Raw genomic sequence first — 21,022 nt, forward strand, 5'->3', positions numbered from 1 at the left:
TTTTCAATGTAAATCTGATCACTTTTATCTATTCTTTCTCGTCTTTCCAAATGACTAGTCATTTATGAGCAATAAGTCCACGTATAATGAGACCGTGGATATTATGAAGAGAGACTAACCAAGTAGTAACCGGTGGTTTGGAACTAACTCATCATGCCCAGAGAACACAAATGAACAAAACATTTATTATCTTTCTCCTTTAGATTGAAGTTTATTAGTTGTCATGTCTCTTTGAGTTGTAATTTATATACCATAAAGTTCACCCATTGAAGTATGCACTTGGATGATTTTTAGCAAGTTTCTACAGCCGTGCAGCCCTCTCCACAGTTTTAGAACACTGCCGTCACCTCACAAAGTTCCCTGACACTTGTTAATAGCCCTCTAGCCCGAGTAAACCTCTGATCTGCGTTCTGTTTCTAATGTTTGCCTTGCCAAAAACTTCATGTAAATGAGAACACAAAATATTTAGTCTTTCACTTTTGGCTTTGAACTTTCACTTAGCAGGATGTCTGTGAAGATCCTCCTTTTCCTTACCTGAACTCCTTATTGTAGTTCTTACGTTTCAGTCTTTAAGTCGTTTTTAAATTCATTTTTGTGTATCATGTGAGGTAAGGGTCTAAATTTATGTCTTTGTGTATGTACGTATGTATGCATTTTTGCATATATGGATATCCAGTTTTGCCACCACCATTTTAAAAGGCCTTCTTTCCCCAGTGAATTGCCTTGGCACCTTTGTTGGAAATCAATACTGACCATAAATGTGTAGGTTTATTTCTGGACTCCTCTTCAGTTCCATTGAGCTACATGTCTACTTTAGTAGGAAAGGTAAGTGTTTCTTCATGAACACTTTGTTTCTGTTATATATACTAGATTACTGTGTAAAATGTATTTTTTACTGAAGATTGTGGAAAAAATATTTCATTGAAAAATATTTATCTAGGCAGTGCTAGATAATAGTCACAATAAGACACACAAGAAACGGTTCTAGAATAGGCTATTAGGACCTGCAGACATCATGGAACAGAGTACAGCCTCACCCTTTGCCAAAGGGAAACTGACCCATGTGGAGGAAGTAACTTATCCAAGTTTATACCAGAATACAAAGCCAGCTGCCCTTCCTGGAAGCTCTATCTTCCCACTGTGCCAACTGCCCCTCCCTGCTCTGGGAGTCTTAAGCTGTTTCCACCTCCCCCCTCCACTGAGCTCCTGCTGGCAGCAGCTAGCAGAGCCCACATGGCACATGGCTGGGCAGTGGTCCGGATGCGCCTGTGTTCCCTGCTCTCCTCAGCCTCCCCATGGAGACGCCCTGAAAACAGTCTCAAACCCTGCATTGCCCTAGATGACTGTCCCCTGAGTTCCTGCCCCTCCCTCTTCAGGGATGGCAGAGTTGGCTTTTCTTCAGGGACTCTTCTCAGAATGGAAAAAAGCAGCACCATCGACGTCAAATGGCTCTTACACAACGGCAGCAACTTGCTGAGAATCGTGTAAAGAACTCCAGGACATATGGATTGAATTTCCCTCAACTTACCCAGAAATGTAATAAGTCAGAGCCGTGGAGGAAGGCTGCCACTGGGTCATGGCACTCAGAGCACTTGAAAGAGTCATTACCCCCAGAGATGTCTTACCCTGGAGCTCTCCCGTCCTTTTCAAGTTCCAAGGGTTCTTACCCTCAGCAAAGTACAGGCTGGGCTCGGTCATGATGGCAGTGCCCCAGACAGCTGTCTGCCACCTTCCTTCAGAGGAAGACTGTGCTTGCAACCTCACAGACTGGGCAGAATGTCTGCTCATTACTTCATTCATTCCTCCACTCATTCTACAAGGATTTATTGAGCACTATAGGGGAGGGGGTAAGAATATAACAGTGAACAAAAAAGCACAGTCCTGCTCTCACATCTTGTGAAAGAACTTTCTAGCACTCTCAGTTATCAAAGCTTTTCAATAGGGGTGAGTTGCCAGCACTGGCAGTGTTCAAGCAGAGCTTGATAGAGACTCAAGCATCAGATGAAGAATTGGGTGACTGACCTCCCAGATCCTTCCCAAGGACAAAGTTTCGTGAAGTTGTAAGTTCCTGGAACATTGCCACCGCTGTCTTCCTGCCTCCCACGGCACGATTCTCCTTGGAAGGCCTGCAGGAACTGAGAGCCAGAGATTTTTGTTGGAAGCCATGAGCAGTCCCTGAAGAAGCAATAGTGGGTCCAGAAATATCAGATGCCTATCTTTCCTTCTGAGAAAACCATTATCATTCTTATTTCTTACTGTTTATTGTCTTTGTCCCTTCAGAAGAGATCTGAGAACTTTCTCCCAAGGGAGGATGAACCTGAAGAATAACCCAAAAACATATAAACAAACATAAAAGTTCTGGATAAAAGGTTCCCATTGAAAACACTGCATTAAGGATACACAGGTATTCTCTATATTATTTTTTTTCATGTTGTAAACATTATATTCTTGTATAAATGTGCAGAGTACAGAAAAGCAGGGCAAAAAAAGAAATATTATCCATAATCCCACTCTTTTGGAGATGCTGGGTGTGTGCTGTATTATTTCTTATAACTGAATGCTTAGCTACAATTATCTCAAAGTGAAAAGGTTTAAGTAAATCCCCTAAAAGTTCTTGATAACTAGACAATGAATATGTAAGATGTTACCTTTAGGGGAAGTAGAATAAGGAATGTAAGGGAATTCTATACTACTTTTTCAATTTCTTTATAAATCTGAAATTACTTCTAAATAAAAAAATTTAAAAGCAATTTTTAAAAACAGAAGAAACTGCTTATTGATAGGGCATGGGAGAGAGTGCTGGATTAGGAATTAGTAAACATAGACTTTCTGTGACCTTGGGCAAATCCTTTGTCCTCTCTGGCCTCAGTTTCCCCATCTGTAAAATGAAGGTGTTGGACAAGATGGTCTTCATATATAATGCCCTACACCATCTATGGCCCAGTCTGTGATCCTATGTCTGTGTCACTTTCATCCTCTGCTCTTCACCCTTTTCCCAGCCCAACTTCTCAGATTCCCCAGCTCAGTCTCTGAGTTCCTCCACCCCCCACCTCCACCCCCCACCCACCATCCTCATCCCTGTGCCTGAAGCAAGCTTGCAGCCTTTAACAAGAAACTGGAGGTTCTCTCTGAGCTTGGCAAAAAGCTAAATGGAGTGCTCTGGTCCTTAGTTGTTAACGTAGGACAGTGCTTTTCACACTCTAGATGCATCCAAATTACTTGGGGAGCTTGTTAAAATACAGATTGCTTAGCCCTATGCCCAAAGTTCTCATTCAGTAGGGCTGGTGTTAACATGGGTTCTTTGAAAGACCAGAGGACAATTACATGTCCCATGCTACAGAGGAAAAGCAGACTTGCCAGAAAGTTTGGCTGTAAAGGCTGGAGCCTGGGAAGAGAAGGTCTGCAAGAGCAGAGAGGGACCCCTTTGCAGTGGGGGAGGGAGAAGAGTTGCTCCAGCTGTTCCACTTTTTTCCCCTTTCTCACTCAAAATGAAGCACTGCCCCTGCCCCACACCCCTACTCCCACCCCTGGGGAGGCTCCAGAGCCAGGTGAGGTCAGGACTCAGGCTGAGGTGCTGATTGTGAAGGCAGAAGGAAGGAAAGACAGGAGTGGAAGAAAATCTTCAAAGTCCAGGATACACAAGCTAGGAAGGAAGTGGAAATTTAGTCAGTTCCAGACTGATTTGTTAGGGAAATGTTACTGGGTGTTTTGGGGGAACTGCGTAAGTAGCAGGTTGCCTGTGGCTGTGTTTTTCAACACCCGTGTGCTCCAGTGGAAAATGAGGTGGAAGATGAAGAAGATGCATTAACTTTTAATAAGTTCTATTAAGCATTTAAGTAAGTGCCCAACCCTGGGCTAAGCACTGTACACATTTTAGGTCCATGAAGTACGCATTATCCATGCATAGTGACTTCTCCCTAGCTACACAGGTACCCACACCGGCTAATGCCTGACCTCCGACCCTGCTCTCTCCACTGCTTGGAACTGCCCCACGACCTCCTGGGCTTTGTCACTCCCTACAGGCTATGGGACTTCGACCACATCAATTTTTCAGAGGCTCACTTTCTCTGCCAGTAACAAAAGTTGATGACAAGTACTCCCTAAAGCGTTTTAAGGCACGGATAAAACAGCAAGGTGAAACTGCGAGGTGAATTGCAGGTTGCTGTGTGAGCGTCAACCACTCACCTAAAGATTAGTAGTAATGACCAAGGCCTTTGACATCTACAAGAGGAGCCACTTAGAGGTCTTACGTTTGGTTCCGGGCACCACTGTGTTAACATTTTCATTCTGTTTTAAATAAAACCATTACTCACCAGTGTAACTAATGTTTTAATATTACTAATTCCAAAACCATCACACCATGGAGCCAGAGTTAAAAAAATAATTTAATTGAAAATCAAAACATGCCCAGTAGTAATGCTTGTTTGGTAAATAATTTCTGTTTCAAATTCTAACTTGGTGCAAAAAGTGTTTGGGGTATATTTCATCTGTTAGTCTATGATATACATTTTCATTGCATCTCTGTAAAAAAATCTGAAATTTTCAGAAAAATCATGACAATAATACTAATCCTTTTCTGTTTTACAGAGGCAGATGGTAGGCTGAATGGCAACTTGTGTCTCTTCATTATAGATGGGGAAACAGGCCCAGGCAAGTTACATGAGATGCTCAAGTTCTTAGAGCTGTGTCCATCGATCCAGGTAGCATGAGTGCAGACCAAGTGCTCTTTGTTTTGTACCATGCTACTTACATAGAACATCTGAGAAGAAAGCATGCCAGCCCAGCCAATACCATCAACTCTGCCCCACCCCAACTCAACCAGCGTTTTTTGCATATGAGTGTATACTAGCCATACACTGAGAAATACTCCCTTAGAACCAAGACTGTGTTAGAGTTGGAAGAGGCTTTGGAGATTGTCTAAGGGTTGATATGAGGCGTGAAAGTTCTAAGAAGTCAAGATGACAGGCTAAGATCACACTGCCAGAGGAGCTGGGAGTGTACCCCACCATCCTCAGTACACAGGGATCCGAAGAGGAGGTGTTTACCCAACCAGCCCCAGAACTACTGACAGGAGAGGGTTCAGGGAGGTTTCCTGGAGGAGATGACAGTAAGAGATTTAGAGGGTTTTTTCAGTATGTTTGCTCTAGGTCTCCCTGATTCTCCAGGAAAACTCAAAGGGTAAACTTGAAAGGGATGATGCTGATGTTACAGAGAAGGGAATTGAGGCGCAAGGAGGCAAACTTATTTGTCAAGGTTCACACCACCGGAAAGAGTGGTACAGGCAGGACTAAAACCCAGGTCTTCTGTCCCCAATCCCACTACTGGTTTTGACATGTCTTCCTGAGAATATGTGGGAAAGGCTTTTGTATACACTTTACATTTATATAGCTTATTGAATGTCAAGTACACTTCAATAAAGCTGTCTGAAAAATAAAATAACGGGAGCTACTGAGCAAGCAGGAGTATGGACAAGCAAAAGGAAAGTGTTTAGTAAATGATGAATAAGAACAATTTCTCCTTTAATAAAAAAAGTCATAGACTCTAAGTGTTGGAAGAGTACTTGGAGATCATTGTAGACTCATACCCTGCTTTTACAGATGGGAATAAATATTGAAACTCAGAAAGAGAAAGCAATATGTCCACAGTTAACAGGATCTTAGGTGTAGTGCTCTTCCCATTAAGCCATTCTGTGGTATAGAAATTTCAGAGAATGGGAGAATTTTAAAATGTTTTATTATGGAAATTTTTAATCATCCACAAAAGTAAAGAGAATTGCACCAGAACTGACATAGGAGACTTTTAAGGTAAGTTCCTACCTCTACATGCCTCACTCCTTACCTCCCTAACTTTGTGTCCTTATCTGTAAAATGGGCTAACAATGCCTAACTTGCTGTGAAGATTGAGTAAGATAATGCATATAATGCCTGGCGCAGTGAGGGCTCAATGAAGTCAGTGTTTGCTACTCATTCTGCATAATCCCTCCCTCACTGATTTTCCCACTTCACTTTTTCTCACTAGCTTTTGTTCTTCCTTCAGCTGTTGACATCCTACTCATCTTTTTAGTCCCACGCCGAAGGCCACTTTCTAAATATTATTTCCATGATCCTCCTACTCCTACTTTCCAATTATATGATTGTTATTGGTTGAGTCCCCATAAAGAGCCAGTCGCTTTGTGGGTGTTTCGTAGACCATACCAAACAGTTTTTAATCACTAATCCTATAAAAACAAAGACATAAAAATTTGTATTTGAGTATACACTTTTTTCTAGAGAAGGTCAACAGCCTTCTTTAGGTCCTCAAAGGTCTTAGTTATTTTAAAAAGACTTTAAGAATAACTATGTCCTTGAAACGATATGTAAAGACAGTGTTATCACTACTTCCATCTCATGGGGAAAAAACCCAACACAACTCAGGCCCAAAGAGTTGTTCCGGTTTACCCACTTCCCTCACCGTCCTAATGAACACAGCGTTGAGCATCCTGTAATAAGTACTTAATTAGTAGAGTCTACTCACATGTCTTCAGAAGCGTCACCATTTTTCTCAGTCAGATATGAGTAAAAACAAAAGATCCATAGAGCTTAGTGCCCCTTGCAGAGGCTGAAAATATTTTGAGGTCCAACCTTTTAAAACATCTTCGTAGGGGCAGCCAGCTTTCCTGAGATGTTTTTGTGAAGAAGTAGTTTTGTTTTTGAAATCCTGCTTTAGAAAAAATCATCGTCATTCAGGTTTGTTGTGCTGGGACAACTGAAGTGTTTAAATTTGCCCTGTGGTTTGGCCAGAAAGTGCTGCCAGCCGCAAGGTCCATGCCCCACACATGCCCATGAACTTCAGCCAAGATGAGCTCTGGGCTGGGCCTAGCCGGGAGGTCTTTCCCGTTCTTTTTCAACCTGCTTCAGTTTCATCACATTTTTCTGAGCCTGCGAGTGGCCTGAGATCCAGGAGGCCTGGGTATGTACGTATTGTTAGCTCCCTGCTCAGTCTCTAGCTTCTCACCCATTTGGTTCTATTTTTCACTCTGCTATCAAAGAGGAATTTTTAAAAATACTATCTGATTAACAAAGAGACAAATACCACATGATTTCACTTATATGTGAAATCTAAAGAAAAAAATAAATGAACAAATAAAACAGAAACCGACTATAGATACAGAGAACATATGGCTGATGTCAGATGGAGTGGGGACTGGAGGGCTGGGTGAAAAAGGGGAAGGGATTAAGAAGTACAAATTGGTAGTTACAAAAGAGTCATGGAGATGTAAAGTACAGCATAGGGAATATAGTCAATAATATTGTAATAACTATGTATGGTGCCAGGTGGGTACTAATCGAAGAGATCACTGCACAAATTTCAAGGGCACTATGCTGTACCCATGAAACTAATATAATATTGAATGTCAACTGTAATTGAAAAATAAAAAATAAATAAATAAAGGCTGAAATTTAGGCTGGTGGAGGTCAAAGATTACACATAGTGACAGAAGCCACTGCGAATCCTGGCAATAAAAGGTAATCTTTAAAGAAAAAAGAAAGAAAGAAAGAAAGAAAGAAAGAAAGAAAGAAAGAAAGAAAGAAAGAAAGAAAGAAGGAAGGAAGGAAGGAAGGAAGGAAGGAAGGAAGGAAGGAAGGAAGGAAGGAAGGAAGGAAGGAAGGGAAAGGAAAGAAAGAAAGAAAGGAAGGAAGGAAGGAAGGAAGGAAGGAAGGAAGGAAGGAAGGAAGGAAGGAAGGAAGGAAAAAACAAAAAACTATCTGATCATGTTAATCTCCATTTCAAATTTTTTTCTGTCTCCCTGTTGCCTAAAAGTTCAGTGGTCCTTAACCCTTTCAAGATGCTGGATCAGTGGTAAATTTTCCACATCTAGCCCGGCATGCGGGCTCCTTACTCTGACTCCTACTTACCTTCCACCTCTCTTCCTCATCTCTGTAAATGGAGCCAATATCACCTTAAGACAGAATTCTGAGAGTTATCATTGCTTTCTCCCTCTCCTTCATTCCCAACTCTCAATTTATGGCTGGATTCAGGCTTTTCTTCTTACAAAATATATTTTGCCTTTATGAGCCCATTCATCCATAAAAAAATAAAATAAAAATTATATTTTAGTGCTGCATTGGTATAAAGGCAAATATAATCCAGGCTGGATTCATTGTTATACATTTATTATTTCATGCTTTTTATTCTGATGTTAAAAGAAACTAAAATTAAACGTTTTCATGGCCTTCGGGTTCTATGCCCACTGTGTCTGCTGGATGAATGGGCCTTGGTCCTAACTACTGCAACAGCCTCCTAACTGCCTTCCTGCCTCCCCTCTTCCAAATGCATTCTCCTCACAATACCCAGAGGGATCTTTTGTCATTATAAATTGGATTGTGCCACTCTCCTGGTTAAACACACCTGACCCAGTCTACAAGTTTGGACACTGGAGGCTTTGCATTATTGTAGATACAAATAAAGCTTCTGTCAACCACACCCTCCACACAAGGAATTGGTTGTGTCTGATATGTCACCTTCCCCACTTTCTTCTATGATATATGGAAAATACATACAAAATATTTATGATACATACAAAATATGTATTCTTTGGTGAGCCTATCGTTTTTTCATTAAATAAGTGATATTCTGACGTATCATTCTTCAACCTGCCCTTTTCACTCAATAATAAGTCTTGGATATAAATCCATGATGATGCATACAGATCTTTCTCATTCCTTCTAACTGGTTCCCAATATTTCATAGTATGAATGGATTATATTTAGCCATAACTTTACTAATGCCCATTTTTCACCTTAACAAATGAAACTACAATGGACATGCTTTCACATGTGCTTCTCTAAGACAGATACCTTGAAGTACGGTTCTTAATTTGTCAGATACGTGCATTTTTACTTTACTAATACCCCCAGTTTGACCTTCAAGTCTCCATGCCACTTTATATTCTCACACGCGTTGTATGAGTGTGCTCATTTCTCTACAATTTCGACACTAACCATCTCTAACATTCTTTGGTAATTCTTTCTGAAAGGGCCTGCAAGTGGTAAGTTTTCAGTGTCTGAATATGTCTTTATTTCAACTTTATTTACACAATCCTTTGATAGTGTAGAATGATAGGTTTAAAGGTATTTTCCTTTCACACATAAGATATTCTTTATTTCCCTTTTGTATCCAGGTGGCTGTTGAGAAATCTGAATGTTAATCGAATTTCCATTCTTTTCTTTTGGTAATTTTTAAGATTTTAATTTTATCCTTGAAAAATAGAAAGAAAGAAAGAAAAGAAAGGAAGGAAGGAAGGAAGGAAGGAAGGAAGGAAGGAAGGAAGGAAGGAAGGAAGGAAGGAAGAAACAATCCTTGATATGCTGACATTTCACTACAATGAATTTAGGTATAATTTTGTGTATATATCCCAACTGGGGCTTGGTAAGTTCTTTGTCTGAGAATTCATGTCTTTTCTCAACTCTGAGAAAACTGAGACCAATATTTCTTCAAAGATCACTTCCCTTCTCTTTATTCCATTTTAATGAAAATTCTGTTAGACATACATAGGTCATTCCTAATCTATGCTCCCTTTATTTTTTTCATATTTCTGGTTTCTTTATTTAAGGGAATTCCTCAGCTTAATTGTCCAAATCATTAATTAACTTTTCATTGGGCCATTTAGCTGTCCATACTTATGATTGTGTTTTACTTTTAGTTTCAATAATTATATTTAATAAATGCAAAATTGTTGTTTCAATTTTGCTAATTATCCAATTGCTTCTTGTTGCATTTCAACCTGTTTCTTGTTTCTTGTTTGAAATCTTCCTCTTCTTCTTGTTTTATAGATGGTATTCCAGAAGTCCTTTAGATTTCTGAGATAACTTACTGTGGGGACAGAATCCCAGAAAGCAGTTTTCAGGCTCTCAGCCTCACGTGGAAAGGTGCTGGCTCAGGTAGTAGACGCCATCAGCTGTAACCAGTTAGCCATTGGCCACTGATATAACTGCAGTGACTGAGCTAGCAAGTGTGGATTGCAGTTAACAAGGGGTTGGTTGGCAGGCAGAGAAGCGGACGGCAGATTGCACATTGTGTGGAGCCTGCTTCCTGTATCTCCAACCCAGCCCCCAGCGAGACTATAGTGGTATGAACCCCCAATCCATGGCTCCGTTGGTGTTCCTTTTTGGCATCGCCCTATCCTGCATTCTTGGGCGGGGAGCGGGACCCGAGACCCCACGTGACACTTACTTTAAAATCTGTTTTTATGGTCCTAGTAACTCTATTTTCCTTCCATTAAATTATTCTCTTATTGAGTTTATTATCTCTTTTCCAAATGCAGGCTTTAAAAAGAAATACTTGTTGATTAGTGTTTGGCACCTTTTCTGTGGTGGTTGTTCCTTCCCAAGTGACTTCATGCTACAGCCTTGCCAGCTTCCAGCTTCCCAGTGGGACCACGAAGCCTTCCCACTTGGTCAGGATGGGTTCCCACTGTGGCCTCAGCTCACTGTTGCAGATAGCTCCTCGTCTACTGCTCTGCTTTTACAGACCTTCTCATTTTCTCATCCACAGATAATTCCTTTCCTTAATTCTGAGTGCAGATGCTCTTTATTAACCCCATCTTTATATCTTTCTTATTATTTCTATGAATTTGGTGTAGAAATGGGGAATTTCCACATGTGTTGAAGTCCAGATAACATATCCCATCATCTTGAAATCACCAACTCTTCACTAGCTAACGTGTACTCATTCCATTTAGCTTAAATGCCACACCACCGTAAGGTTGCTGACCACTTTATATAAATTAGGCCCTTCTATTAGTCTTTCTCATAGAACTTTGTTGTCTTCCTACATAGCACTCATCGCAATTTGTAATTATAGATTCAGTTATATGTTTACCTGTCTTGATGATTGCATGCCTTTTTAAAACATCATTTAAACATCTATGTATTCAAAAAGCATTTATTGATTCCAAGGTACCAAGGATATTGTTCAGGCCCTTGAATTATTGTAGTGAAAGAATGACACAAATAAACAAGTATTTTCTCTATAATTTGACACATTCAATAATTTAAATTATGTGTAAGGAACAAAATTGTGTTTACTTCGTGTTGGGTGATTAGGGAAGATTTCCCAGATAAGCTGACATCTGAGCAAGATTTCAAAGGATAAATAAGAGGAAGTTCTACAGACAGATGAAGAAGAAAATACCATTAAAGATCAAGAGAACAAGGTATATAAATGAATGCAGGCATGAGAGAGTGTGATGGAATCTGGAATACACAACTAGTTTGGTACCAGTTCTAGATATTAAAGTGTGGGTGTGTCAAAGTGTGCTGGTTGTGGGGGAGAATATAGAGGTGAGAGAGCAATCCCGTATAACAATGTTGTGTCAGTCAGGATAGGCTAGATTATCTGAAGTAACAAACAATACCAAAAGCTCAGTTTCTTTCTCATTTATGCAAAGTCTGCTGTGGGCCCAGGTGACTGTCCAGGGCAGCTGTCCTCCACATGGTTCAGCCCTGCAGGCAGGCTACTTCAATCTCATTGCATCTCACGGCCACGTGAGTTAGGGTTTAAGTACTATTCTAAAGCATTTTGATTTATTCTATAAGCAAAGGAGAGCTCTGAAAGATTTGGCAAAGGGAGCAAACTAATGAGACTTACATTTTTATAAAAGTGGGACTAAAGGCAGAGAAACAAATTAGGAGGTTGTTGAAATAATCCAGTGAGAAATAATGAAAGCCTCTGCTAATGTAGGAGCATAGGAAATGGAAGATACGCATGCTGATGGATTGGAAAGATACTTATATCTAAACAACAGGACATTGACAGATGGCCTATGAGGAGAAGGGGAAAACATAAATCAGAATGACACTGAATACCTGGCATGGGTTTTTGATTTGATGGTGGTTCATGGACACAATTGGTACAGGAGAAGGAGCTTCTTAGGAATGGAAAATTAACAACCTCTGTCCATTGGAACCTCAGATGGAGGTGGCGATAGACATTTGATCTGTGAGTAAGGAATTGTGGGAAGATATTAGGCCAAAGAAATAGATTCTTAAGTGATCAGTATGTAAAATGGTATTTAAAATTTAGTGGTAGTGTATATGAGAAATACTCAAGAAGAATAGTTAAAACTGAGCTTCTGAGCTTCCTGGCCTCAAGAAGGCCATCAGGCCTCTGAAATCATATGACAAATTTAAAGAATATGTGAGCATTTATTTTTTTCTTAGAAGAAGATCTATTTCACAAATGGTTTTTGAAGGTCCTACTATGTGCAAATCCAAGACACTATCCTTGGTACTGGAAATATAGCAGTAAACAAAAAATACAAAAATACTTGTCCACTTGGAGATTGAGTTATTCTAACGGGGTGGGGAGCAATCAACAAATAAATAATTAAAATAAATAGTATCTTAGGTGATTAGTGCCATGAAGAAAAATGAAACACAATATGGAGATAGCAAGCATGGGTGGGAATAGAATTAGTAGAACAGAGTGGTTTTGTAGGACCTCACTGCATAGGTGGCATTTTTAGAAAGAACTGAAGGAGCTGAGGGAGTGAACTATGAGGCTTTACTTGGAGTATTCCAGACAGAGGAAATCTAGCTGTCCTTAGATTCTCAATGATTTACCAGAAAAAGGAAATACTATTCCTCTGAAGTAAGAAGAAAATCATAAAACAGGTAGAGAAATAATAGAAGTGCTGGTGATTTGTTGTGAGATTCATAAAAGATGTAAAGCCAAGAGGATCTGACCAACTGGTAGAAAATGGTGTGGTGTCAAATAACTGGGTGTCTTGGTGAGGCTGAAGTCTAGAATAGGACTATTGAAGGAGCAAATCTAGATCTAGAAAGATAGAAGTTGGTGGTCAGAGAATGGGGTGTTATGAGTTTAAGAATTTAGAGGTGAATATGGCTCTGGGTGTAGTACGTGGCTAAGGTGAAGTGGAAGAACTCATCATGGAAGATGAAGAAGTCAAGGAATGAGAGCCCCTTGTCACTCAAGACATCAGGAATTGGGAAGGAACAGTAAGCAATGGTGACAAGTGCCTAAGTTCTTAAGGGAACTAAGGATAGAACCAAGAGGTTGGAAAGCAACAGTAACAGAGATGAATAGGCTATACCAGAGTGATAGAAGAACAGGGAGATTGGAAGGAGGGTAAAAATATAATAGTCATGAAACAGCAGTAGAGAGTTGAGGAAGTGAAGACCCTGACTCCGTCATGATCTGAGTCCTGCTCCCCTCGTGGTCTTATCCCAGCTCTCACTTTGCTTCTTATGGCTTACTCAATCCTGTCCTGTGGTTGGATCTGCTTGGTCCACGTGGCCTTAGCATCTGGGAACCTCTGGGAGAGAGGAGATCAAATATGAATGGGTAGCAATTCTAATTGGTATAAAATGGATTTAGGTCCGCAAAGGTAAGGGAGGGCTAGTTTCCTAGGGCTGCCATAACAAAATACCACAGACTGGGTCACTTAAACAATACAAATTTATTTTCTAATCGTTTTGGAGGCTAAAAGTCTAAGATCAAGGTTTTGGCAGGTTTGGTTTCTTTTGAGACCTCTCTCCCGAGTGGCTCACAGATGGCTGCCTTTTTAAAAAAATAAAATGAAATAATTTACTGGGGAAGGGGAACAGGACTTTATTGGGGAACAAAGTGTACTTTCAGGACCTCCTCCAAGTCAAGCTGTTGTCCTTCCAGTCTTAGTTGTGGAGGGCGCAGCTCAGCTCCAGGTCCAGCAGATGGCTACCTTTTTGCTGTATCCTTGCATGGTTGTCCCTCTGTCTGTGTTGTCTGTGTCCTAATCTCCACTTCTTCTAATGACACCAATCATATTGGATTCGGGCCCACCCTGAGAGCCCCCTTTTAACTTAATCACATTTTTAAAGACGCTGTGTCCAAATGCAGTCATATTCTGAGGTCCTAGGGGTTAGAACGTCAACATATAATTTGGGAGGGGACACAATTCAGCCCACAACAAATGGTATGGTATATGTCTCAAGTTCTTAAGAACCCCAAGATTCTCCCTTGTACATCACCCCCGGCCCCTGCAAGATTACCATGAGGAGAAACAAGCAAAGAGGAAACCAGGTACTCTGTATTACCTGCTAGGCTAATGCGAAGTTCACTGCATTGGGTTCTTCAGTAAAGCTTGGTTAGATGATAATGCTTCCTTTGGTCAAAAGCTTAAATGGAGCATCCGCACCCCTTGCCAGAACTTAAATGCTAGTCTCCTTCTCTTACCACCCTCTGGCTAGGTGTATGGAAAAATAACATCAAAGAGAGCCAGAATGACCTAAAAGAGTCTGGTTCCAAGATGTCTTTTCACTGAATGAAATAAGGCAGAAAGCAGAAGTTGATGTGTGTGCCCAGTTGAGTCACTTTCACTGTCTACTAGTAAACATAGACCCTCACCTGGAGAAGAGTGAGGAAGGTGGTGGAAAGTAGGTTAGGCAGAGAGATGGGGGAAGAAAGAGAGGTTTCCCCTCTTATATAGAGACCAAAGTAGGGTCTAGAACCCATAAGCCTAATGACGCCGAGAAAGCATGAAGATTTTGCTGTTCAAAACAGATTAAGAAACCTCAGAGCACCTCTTTATTTGACAATACCGTGTGGTGGAGAGCCAGGGTGTGTTGTGGAGGAAAAGATCTTCAAATAAGTTTCTTTTTAAAGTACTCAGTCTCAAATAGAGTGGCCTACAACCTAATATAAAAGAGCAGGGGAAAAGGGAAATCCAAGTTCATGGTTTCAGCCCCACCATCTCATTTCTATGAAACCCTGGACAATGCATTTTTCTCCTCTGGGACTCAATTGCCTCATCTCACTATTATTAATCATGTATGTAAAATAGAGATAATAATGTATGGCCTTTACTGGTTGTCTTGAGGATAAAATGAGTCATAACAGAGAAGCATTCTTCTTGGGAATAGTTTTTTCTGTTTTATCTCAGAGTTCCTTTTTTAAAAAACTACTTTGAGATCTTCTAACACTTTAATCCACTCTTAATAATAGTGTAATAGGTATGGCTCTACACACTGAAACAGATGCCATAAAGTGTTTGAGTAGGAATGTACTTAAAAAAAAATAAAACAAAACACCTAGTTCATCATCATCGTTGTGAATTAGAAACTCAAAGCCCAGGGCAAACAAAGAGCTCAATGCTTCACACTGGGTTGGAGCAGAATGCAGCCTCTACCGCCTGATAGCTTGACTCAAAGGCCAGTCCTCTCCGACCTGCTGTTACTGAGTCTAACTTCTAGACTGATGCTCCCAACCCTTAGTCATTCTCCTTTACAATTTGTTTTTCACATGCATGAATATCACTTATATTATTTTTCAAGTAGTTTTATTTAAAATGACTCTGCATTTATTTTTTAACTAAAATCCACATATTTGAAAATGTTACTACCATAAATGTAAAAATAAAGATAATGAATTAAAAAGATATTAAATTCTAGCAGAATACTCTTGCCTCTACAAAACCCTGAACCTGAGACTTTCCTTTCCTGGTTAAAATGAAAAAATAGCATTCATAGCAAAATGGTACTGCCTTCAGACTTTCTTCTTCATACTGTCAGGAGTGTAAAAAAAATAAAAAAGGCAGGACTTTCTTGGCATATGATGGTGACGGCTTGGATAAGCTCAGCTCAGAAAACTCCCATTTCCAACCCCCGTCTTCTTTATTGCCCACTTCTTCTCTATAAGCTGTAAAAGTAAGAAATATGTTCCTAGCCTCCCTTGCACTTAGTGGTAGACGTGGGACCCAGCTCTGACCTGTGAGACATAAAGAGAAGTCCCTTCATGCTACCTTTCCCTTTTCCTCCCTTTTTCTTGCTTGGATATGGACATGACATCTGGAGTTACAGCAGCCATTTTGTAACCATAATAAGGTGTCAAACATGATGATAAAAGCCCAAATCCTAAGGCTGGCAGAGCAGAAAGAAAGACTACAATGTTGAACAGCTGCCCCAGATCTACCCACCTCCTCATCTCTTGCTATGTGAAGAAAATAAATTCTATCTATTTTAGCATTAATCAAGGTTTCTCTTATTACCTACCAAATAAAATCTTAACTGACCCAGGGTTTTTTAATTCCATATGCATGGCACCTGAAATCAGCTTGATATCACTGGTGGTATATGTCTCAGGCTTTGGGAGAACCTTCTGTAAGATAGGTTGTATTTGTTTGTTAGGGCTGGCATAACAAAGTACTATAGGTTGGGTAGTTTAAATAAAAGAAATTCGTTTTCTCACACTTTTGAAGACCAGAAGTTCAAGATCAAGGTTTTAGCAGGTATTTTAAAGAAGTTCAAGATCAAGGTGTTCTTTTGAGGCATCTCCCGTTGGCTCACAGATGGCCGACTTTTTACTGTCTGTTCACATGTTGTTTCCTGTGTTACCTGTATCCTTCCTAATCTCTTCTTACAAGGACATCAGTTATATTGGATTAGCTCCCACCCTAACAACTCCATTTTAACTTAATCACCTCTTTAAAAACCCTATCGTCACAGTCTGAGGTACTGGGCGTTAGGGCTTCAACACATGAATTTGGGAAGGACACAATTCAGCCTATAACAGAGCTTAATCATTTATTTTCTAATGGAAACTATTATTTTCTCCCTTGAAATCTTGCCGTCACATGACAACATGGCTTATGGATGTTCAAAGTCCACAAGCTGGATCATGAGTCTGCAGTTGAGGAGAGGAGAGTCCTGGATTGGGGCCAGGAGGCCTGGCCTCTAGATGTTGATCGTCCTCTTGTGGGCACACTTAGTCTCTCTGAAACTCAGTGTCATCATCTGTAGGAAGATGTGAATATTACGTGTAACAATGTATATGGAAATATCCACGTACTAAGGATATTTTTTTCAAACCTAAAATGCCATCAATTATAAGATGTACCATTCTGTTATGTGTACCCAAAATGGCAAAATCATGCCATGGGAGCTTTTGAAAATTACAGGTTCAGGAACCCTACTCCAGAGTCATTAAATTTGAATATGGGATAGTGTTCAGGAACTGGTATGTTTTTAATTTCCCATATTATTCTGATAATTGATAAATGTTGCAGTGATGGCTTTCAGCGAACTGTCAGTCAATGTGTTGAATAACCCAAAATTTAATTCTGAGATCTTTGGGAATATTTATTGGTTTCTTAGATATTCTATAGGAAGCCTGGATTTCAGACTTTGCCAACAAAAACCCATTGCCCAAATTCCTTACATTCTCTAACACATTCATGGAATTCCAGAAGGTCCAACTTAGGAGTTGCATGTAATAAATACTTCTGTAGAACATGTAAACCAAGCCCTTTCTAGTGGTAGGAAGGCTGTGGCATTTACTCTTTTATAGTAGTTTTTCTGATCCCTTTCCCTAACTATAACCTGGGGGTGTTGAGCCCACATCTACCATGCTATACTTTTATGATCCTGAATGATATACTGTCAGTTTCTTGTATGTGTATTTTAAACACTTTTGTGAAACTTTTAAAAAACTAGTTGAATCTTCTTAAAAATTATTTTTTCTGCACAGCTATGTTTGAATGCTGAGTAATGGGGTGCTATTATGACAATAGATAAAGCCAGTGTCAAGATTAGAGGGCCACTCTGGACTCTTTGACTCTCTTTACAGGTCATTAGCAATCCACCTGACCTCCACGGCAATACCATCCCTTAGTCCTCATGCCCAGATTTACATGTATTCATGATCTCAACAGAGTTCCATCCCCTGATTTCACAGTGGAGCAAACTCGTGTTTCTCTTCTTCATCCCCTGGTCAAGAAAGTAGGTGACCTGCCCAAGGTCACCTACAAGTTAGCCTACTGATATTGAGCCTACTCCCCAACCACTTGCCGTCCATTCCTCCCACTCCCATATCCGTTAATGACACCATGGGGAGTTCTTATCAAAAGCACAGGACAATATCACCAATGTAGTCCACCCCAATGGGAAGCTGCCCTGAAGCCCACCCAGATCATGCCTGAGTCACATAGTTCTTGTTTTCATGCAGATTCCATCAGAGCCTTGCCTAACTCCCAGGGAAGCACATATCAGATCCTCTGTATATTGGCAAAACTTTGACTCAGAGCATATTTCAAATGCCTCCCATTGAACCTTGGCAGCCTTGAAAAAACATGGGCAGGAAATTATTCCAGGAGGCTCAATTGTTCTGTGACACTTTACAAGAAACTGATGGCTTTCCCTCCCAAGCTCTACCCTCCTGCCCAGGATAAATGACTGCATTTCCCTGTGTGTGCCCTAAATTAGGAGAGGGCCAGCTCAGCCGCAGTGTGAATAAAGGGTATGTCTTTAATGGACAGGGCCCTCTGCACAGTTCAGTGTGCTTTGAGCCAAGTTTTTTCTCCTTTGGTTTTAAAACTCTTGTGTATTCCAAGAGAAATGTTGTCCATGTGTTTCTGATTCATTTACACTTAAATCATTAAAATGTTGTTTTGTGAGAGTTATTTGATGTCTGAGGAGCCTGTGAGTCTTCTTAATGGGATTTTTAAAGGTTTTTTTTTTTCTTCTATTCTGCCTGACACACAAAGCAACACTTTGTTGAAACAGTGCCTAAGGACAAACATATTCTCTCATCCCATATACTTGCACCCACATTATCAACCACAGCCTCTTAATAATGCAAGGCTTGGCAAAGCTGACATTCGAAAGTGTTAAAATAGAGAAAATGGAGCAATGAGAACTCCAGTGAGATTCAAGCCACTTTTCCCAGAATATGCCAAAGCAGGTTGAGAGTGCATGCGTTTGCCCCCGTGGTTAGAGTAGGTGGTGGCCCTCTCTCAGGTATACCACTAGACAGCTAAAAAAGCACTCTGAGCATAATCTCACTTAAGTCTCATAGCAACCCCTATTTTCCAGATAAGAATACAGGATCAAAGATTTTTAAGTATTGATCCCAACATACACAGATGGCTGGATAGAAAGATTAAAATTAAGTTCTGACTCTGCATCTAACGTTCTTTTCAAAATGCCTCAAATTGAGTTTCTTTGTGAATGGTGTGTGTACTTAAAATGTCATATGCATTATATTATGAGTAGCAGTACAGTATAATTGTAAGAGTTCAGATTTCCCCTCGTCACTTTCTAGCTGTGTGACCTTGGGTGAGTTACTTAACTTCTCTGGGCGTTTCCTTGTCTGAATGAGGGCAATATACTACCCACTTATATGAGATATAACGATGATTGGAGGGAATTAATACATTACTAGAAAAGTGCCTGACACAGAGTGCTCAAGAAATGTTAACTCGTAGCTGTAGTAGCAGTAAGGAGTAACAAGAGCCGCTTAATATTGACAAGTCATGTAACCTCTCTGAGCTTCAGTTTTCTCCTTTGTAAAATGAGTATAATGTATGACCCTCACAAGTATGTGGGCGTCATTGAGATAACATTTGTACCTAACACAGAAGAACTTTTCAGCAAAATCTAGTTTGTACATCATTTGCTTGTCACTGTTGTAGAGGGAGTAATATTCTTATTATTCAGGTCAGCTTAGATCTGAGTTCTCCACAAACCCTGGCTGTAGACATGTATAGGGGCCTGGGTCTTCCTACACCCCAGGGAGAGGGGCTTTCTTGCTGTGGAGGATCCTCTCTGGCTGGATTAGACCTCTGCACTCTCTGAGTTGGTAAACGGCACAAGTACTGTGTGTAAATGGGAAGAAGACCTCGCCAACTGCAGAGCTAGGTGCTCCCTGCCGTTCTGGGCCAGTGGCTCTGCTCACAGGAAAACCTGTAGTATTTGTCCACAGAGTGAGGCTTTGGGATCGGGATCTGTTTTCTTTCCTACTGTAGATGTTAGAATTGCCTTCTTGGTTGGTGGCTTCTGTTAACTTGGTGTCCTTTTGCTGGTGCCCTGAAAAATAACAGAAAACTATAGCCATCTGGCAAGGGAGACTGAAGAGAAATTAGACTTTGTCCCCCTCCACCCTACACACACACACACACAGACACACACACACACACACACACACACACACACACGCAGTGACACGAATACCTATTTGAGCCTCTCGGTTATTTTCTCTCAAGAGCTGGAGCCAGCCACATGGGATAAAGGAGGGAACTAGAGGAGCAGATCTCTTAAGGAAGACAGATTCTGTTCCGTCAGGTTCCTCTGAGTGTGCGTAAGAGCGAGTCAGAGGAGAGAGAGAGAGAGAGAGAGAGAGAGAGAGAGAGAGAGAGAGAGAGAGAGGAAAAGGCAGAGGGAGAGAGGGGGAGAGGGGGAGAGGGGCTCTGTTGCAGGCAGGGGAAGGCGTGACCTGAATGGAGAATGCCAGCCAATTCCAGAGACACAGAGGGACCTCAGAACAAAGATAAGGCATCGCTGACACCACACCAGGGACGAGCTCATAGACAAGTCAGGCCGGGGGGACGAAGGCCAGGCAGCCAGGAGCACCCAAGGCAGGAAAATGAGGTGAGTGCCAGGACAGGAGTGGGCACGGCTGTCCCTTCAGGGACCAGGTGTGAAGTAACCCTGGAAGGTCTGACCTTGTCTCTGGGCAGACTCACCTGCGTGTCCTGTGGGTGGTAGAAGGGAGTTTCTCCTCAATCCTTGGGGGCTTTGGAAGGGAGACGAGGGCTGGGCGCCTTCCCCGGGGCTCTGGAGACAAGCAACTTGAAACGGGAGACTTTGTGCAAATCCTGCCCCAAAGCTGCTGAGGCTCACATTTCTCCCTCTGCCAGCATAGGGTGCTGCCTGCTGGCGAATACGACTTTCCCTCTGTTGCCCACAAGGCTGACTTTTTTGTTTTCTTCTTCTGCTAAGAGCATTGGTTTATTTCTAACACTTTGTGAGTTAGATATGTGTTTTTGTGTTTATTTGTTCTGACCGGAAAAGAAACCAGCTTCCCACAGCTCAGCTCTGGTTTCTTAAACCTTCAGAAGTTGGCCAGTTAAAACCTCAATTTAGAAAACTGAAAACCTGTCCCTGCTCTACAGTCCCCTATAAATTTCTGCCTTTCTCACTGAAATCAGAGGCAGCTGGTGGCAGGAATCAGGCTATCAATTGCACCAAATGGCTCTTAAAGGGATACCACA

At 41.0% G+C, this 21,022-nt stretch overlaps 2 protein-coding genes and 1 long non-coding RNA gene across 6 annotated transcripts in view; 1 reads left to right on the forward strand and 2 right to left on the reverse strand.

Moving 5' to 3' along the window:
* The window catches only part of RTP4 (receptor transporter protein 4), a 49,733-nt gene extending 42,969 nt beyond the window's left edge, over positions 1 to 6,764 (reverse strand). Inside the window, exon 1 of the mRNA XM_033090677.1 lies at positions 6,514 to 6,764. The gene's annotated coding sequence lies outside the window, so the exon portion shown is untranslated. The remainder of the gene's footprint in view (positions 1 to 6,513) is intronic.
* Positions 6,765 to 16,592: 9,828 nt separating this feature from the next.
* On the reverse strand, positions 16,593 to 20,966 carry LOC117032231 (uncharacterized). Its single transcript, XR_004424704.1, has 3 exons — positions 20,495 to 20,966; positions 19,651 to 19,838; positions 16,593 to 16,769 (listed from the first exon to the last, which is right to left on the reverse strand). It is a non-coding gene; the product is annotated as an uncharacterized LOC117032231 (long non-coding RNA).
* Positions 20,160 to 21,022, forward strand: part of MASP1 (MBL associated serine protease 1) — a 65,238-nt gene continuing 64,375 nt past the window's right edge. For 2 of the 4 annotated variants that reach the window (XM_033123537.1, XM_033123562.1), the window contains exon 1: positions 20,264 to 20,399. In XM_033123537.1, the coding sequence (XP_032979428.1) occupies positions 20,395 to 20,399 (5 nt within the window). In that variant the 5' untranslated portion in view covers positions 20,264 to 20,394. Of the gene's footprint in view, positions 20,400 to 21,022 lie in introns of all 4 variants that reach the window. The other 2 variants (XM_033123531.1, XM_033123546.1) reach the window with 2 other exon arrangements.

Source organism: Rhinolophus ferrumequinum, chromosome 2, assembly GCF_004115265.2.
Source record: "Rhinolophus ferrumequinum isolate MPI-CBG mRhiFer1 chromosome 2, mRhiFer1_v1.p, whole genome shotgun sequence".
NCBI classification, from domain to species: Eukaryota; Metazoa; Chordata; class Mammalia; order Chiroptera; family Rhinolophidae; genus Rhinolophus; species Rhinolophus ferrumequinum.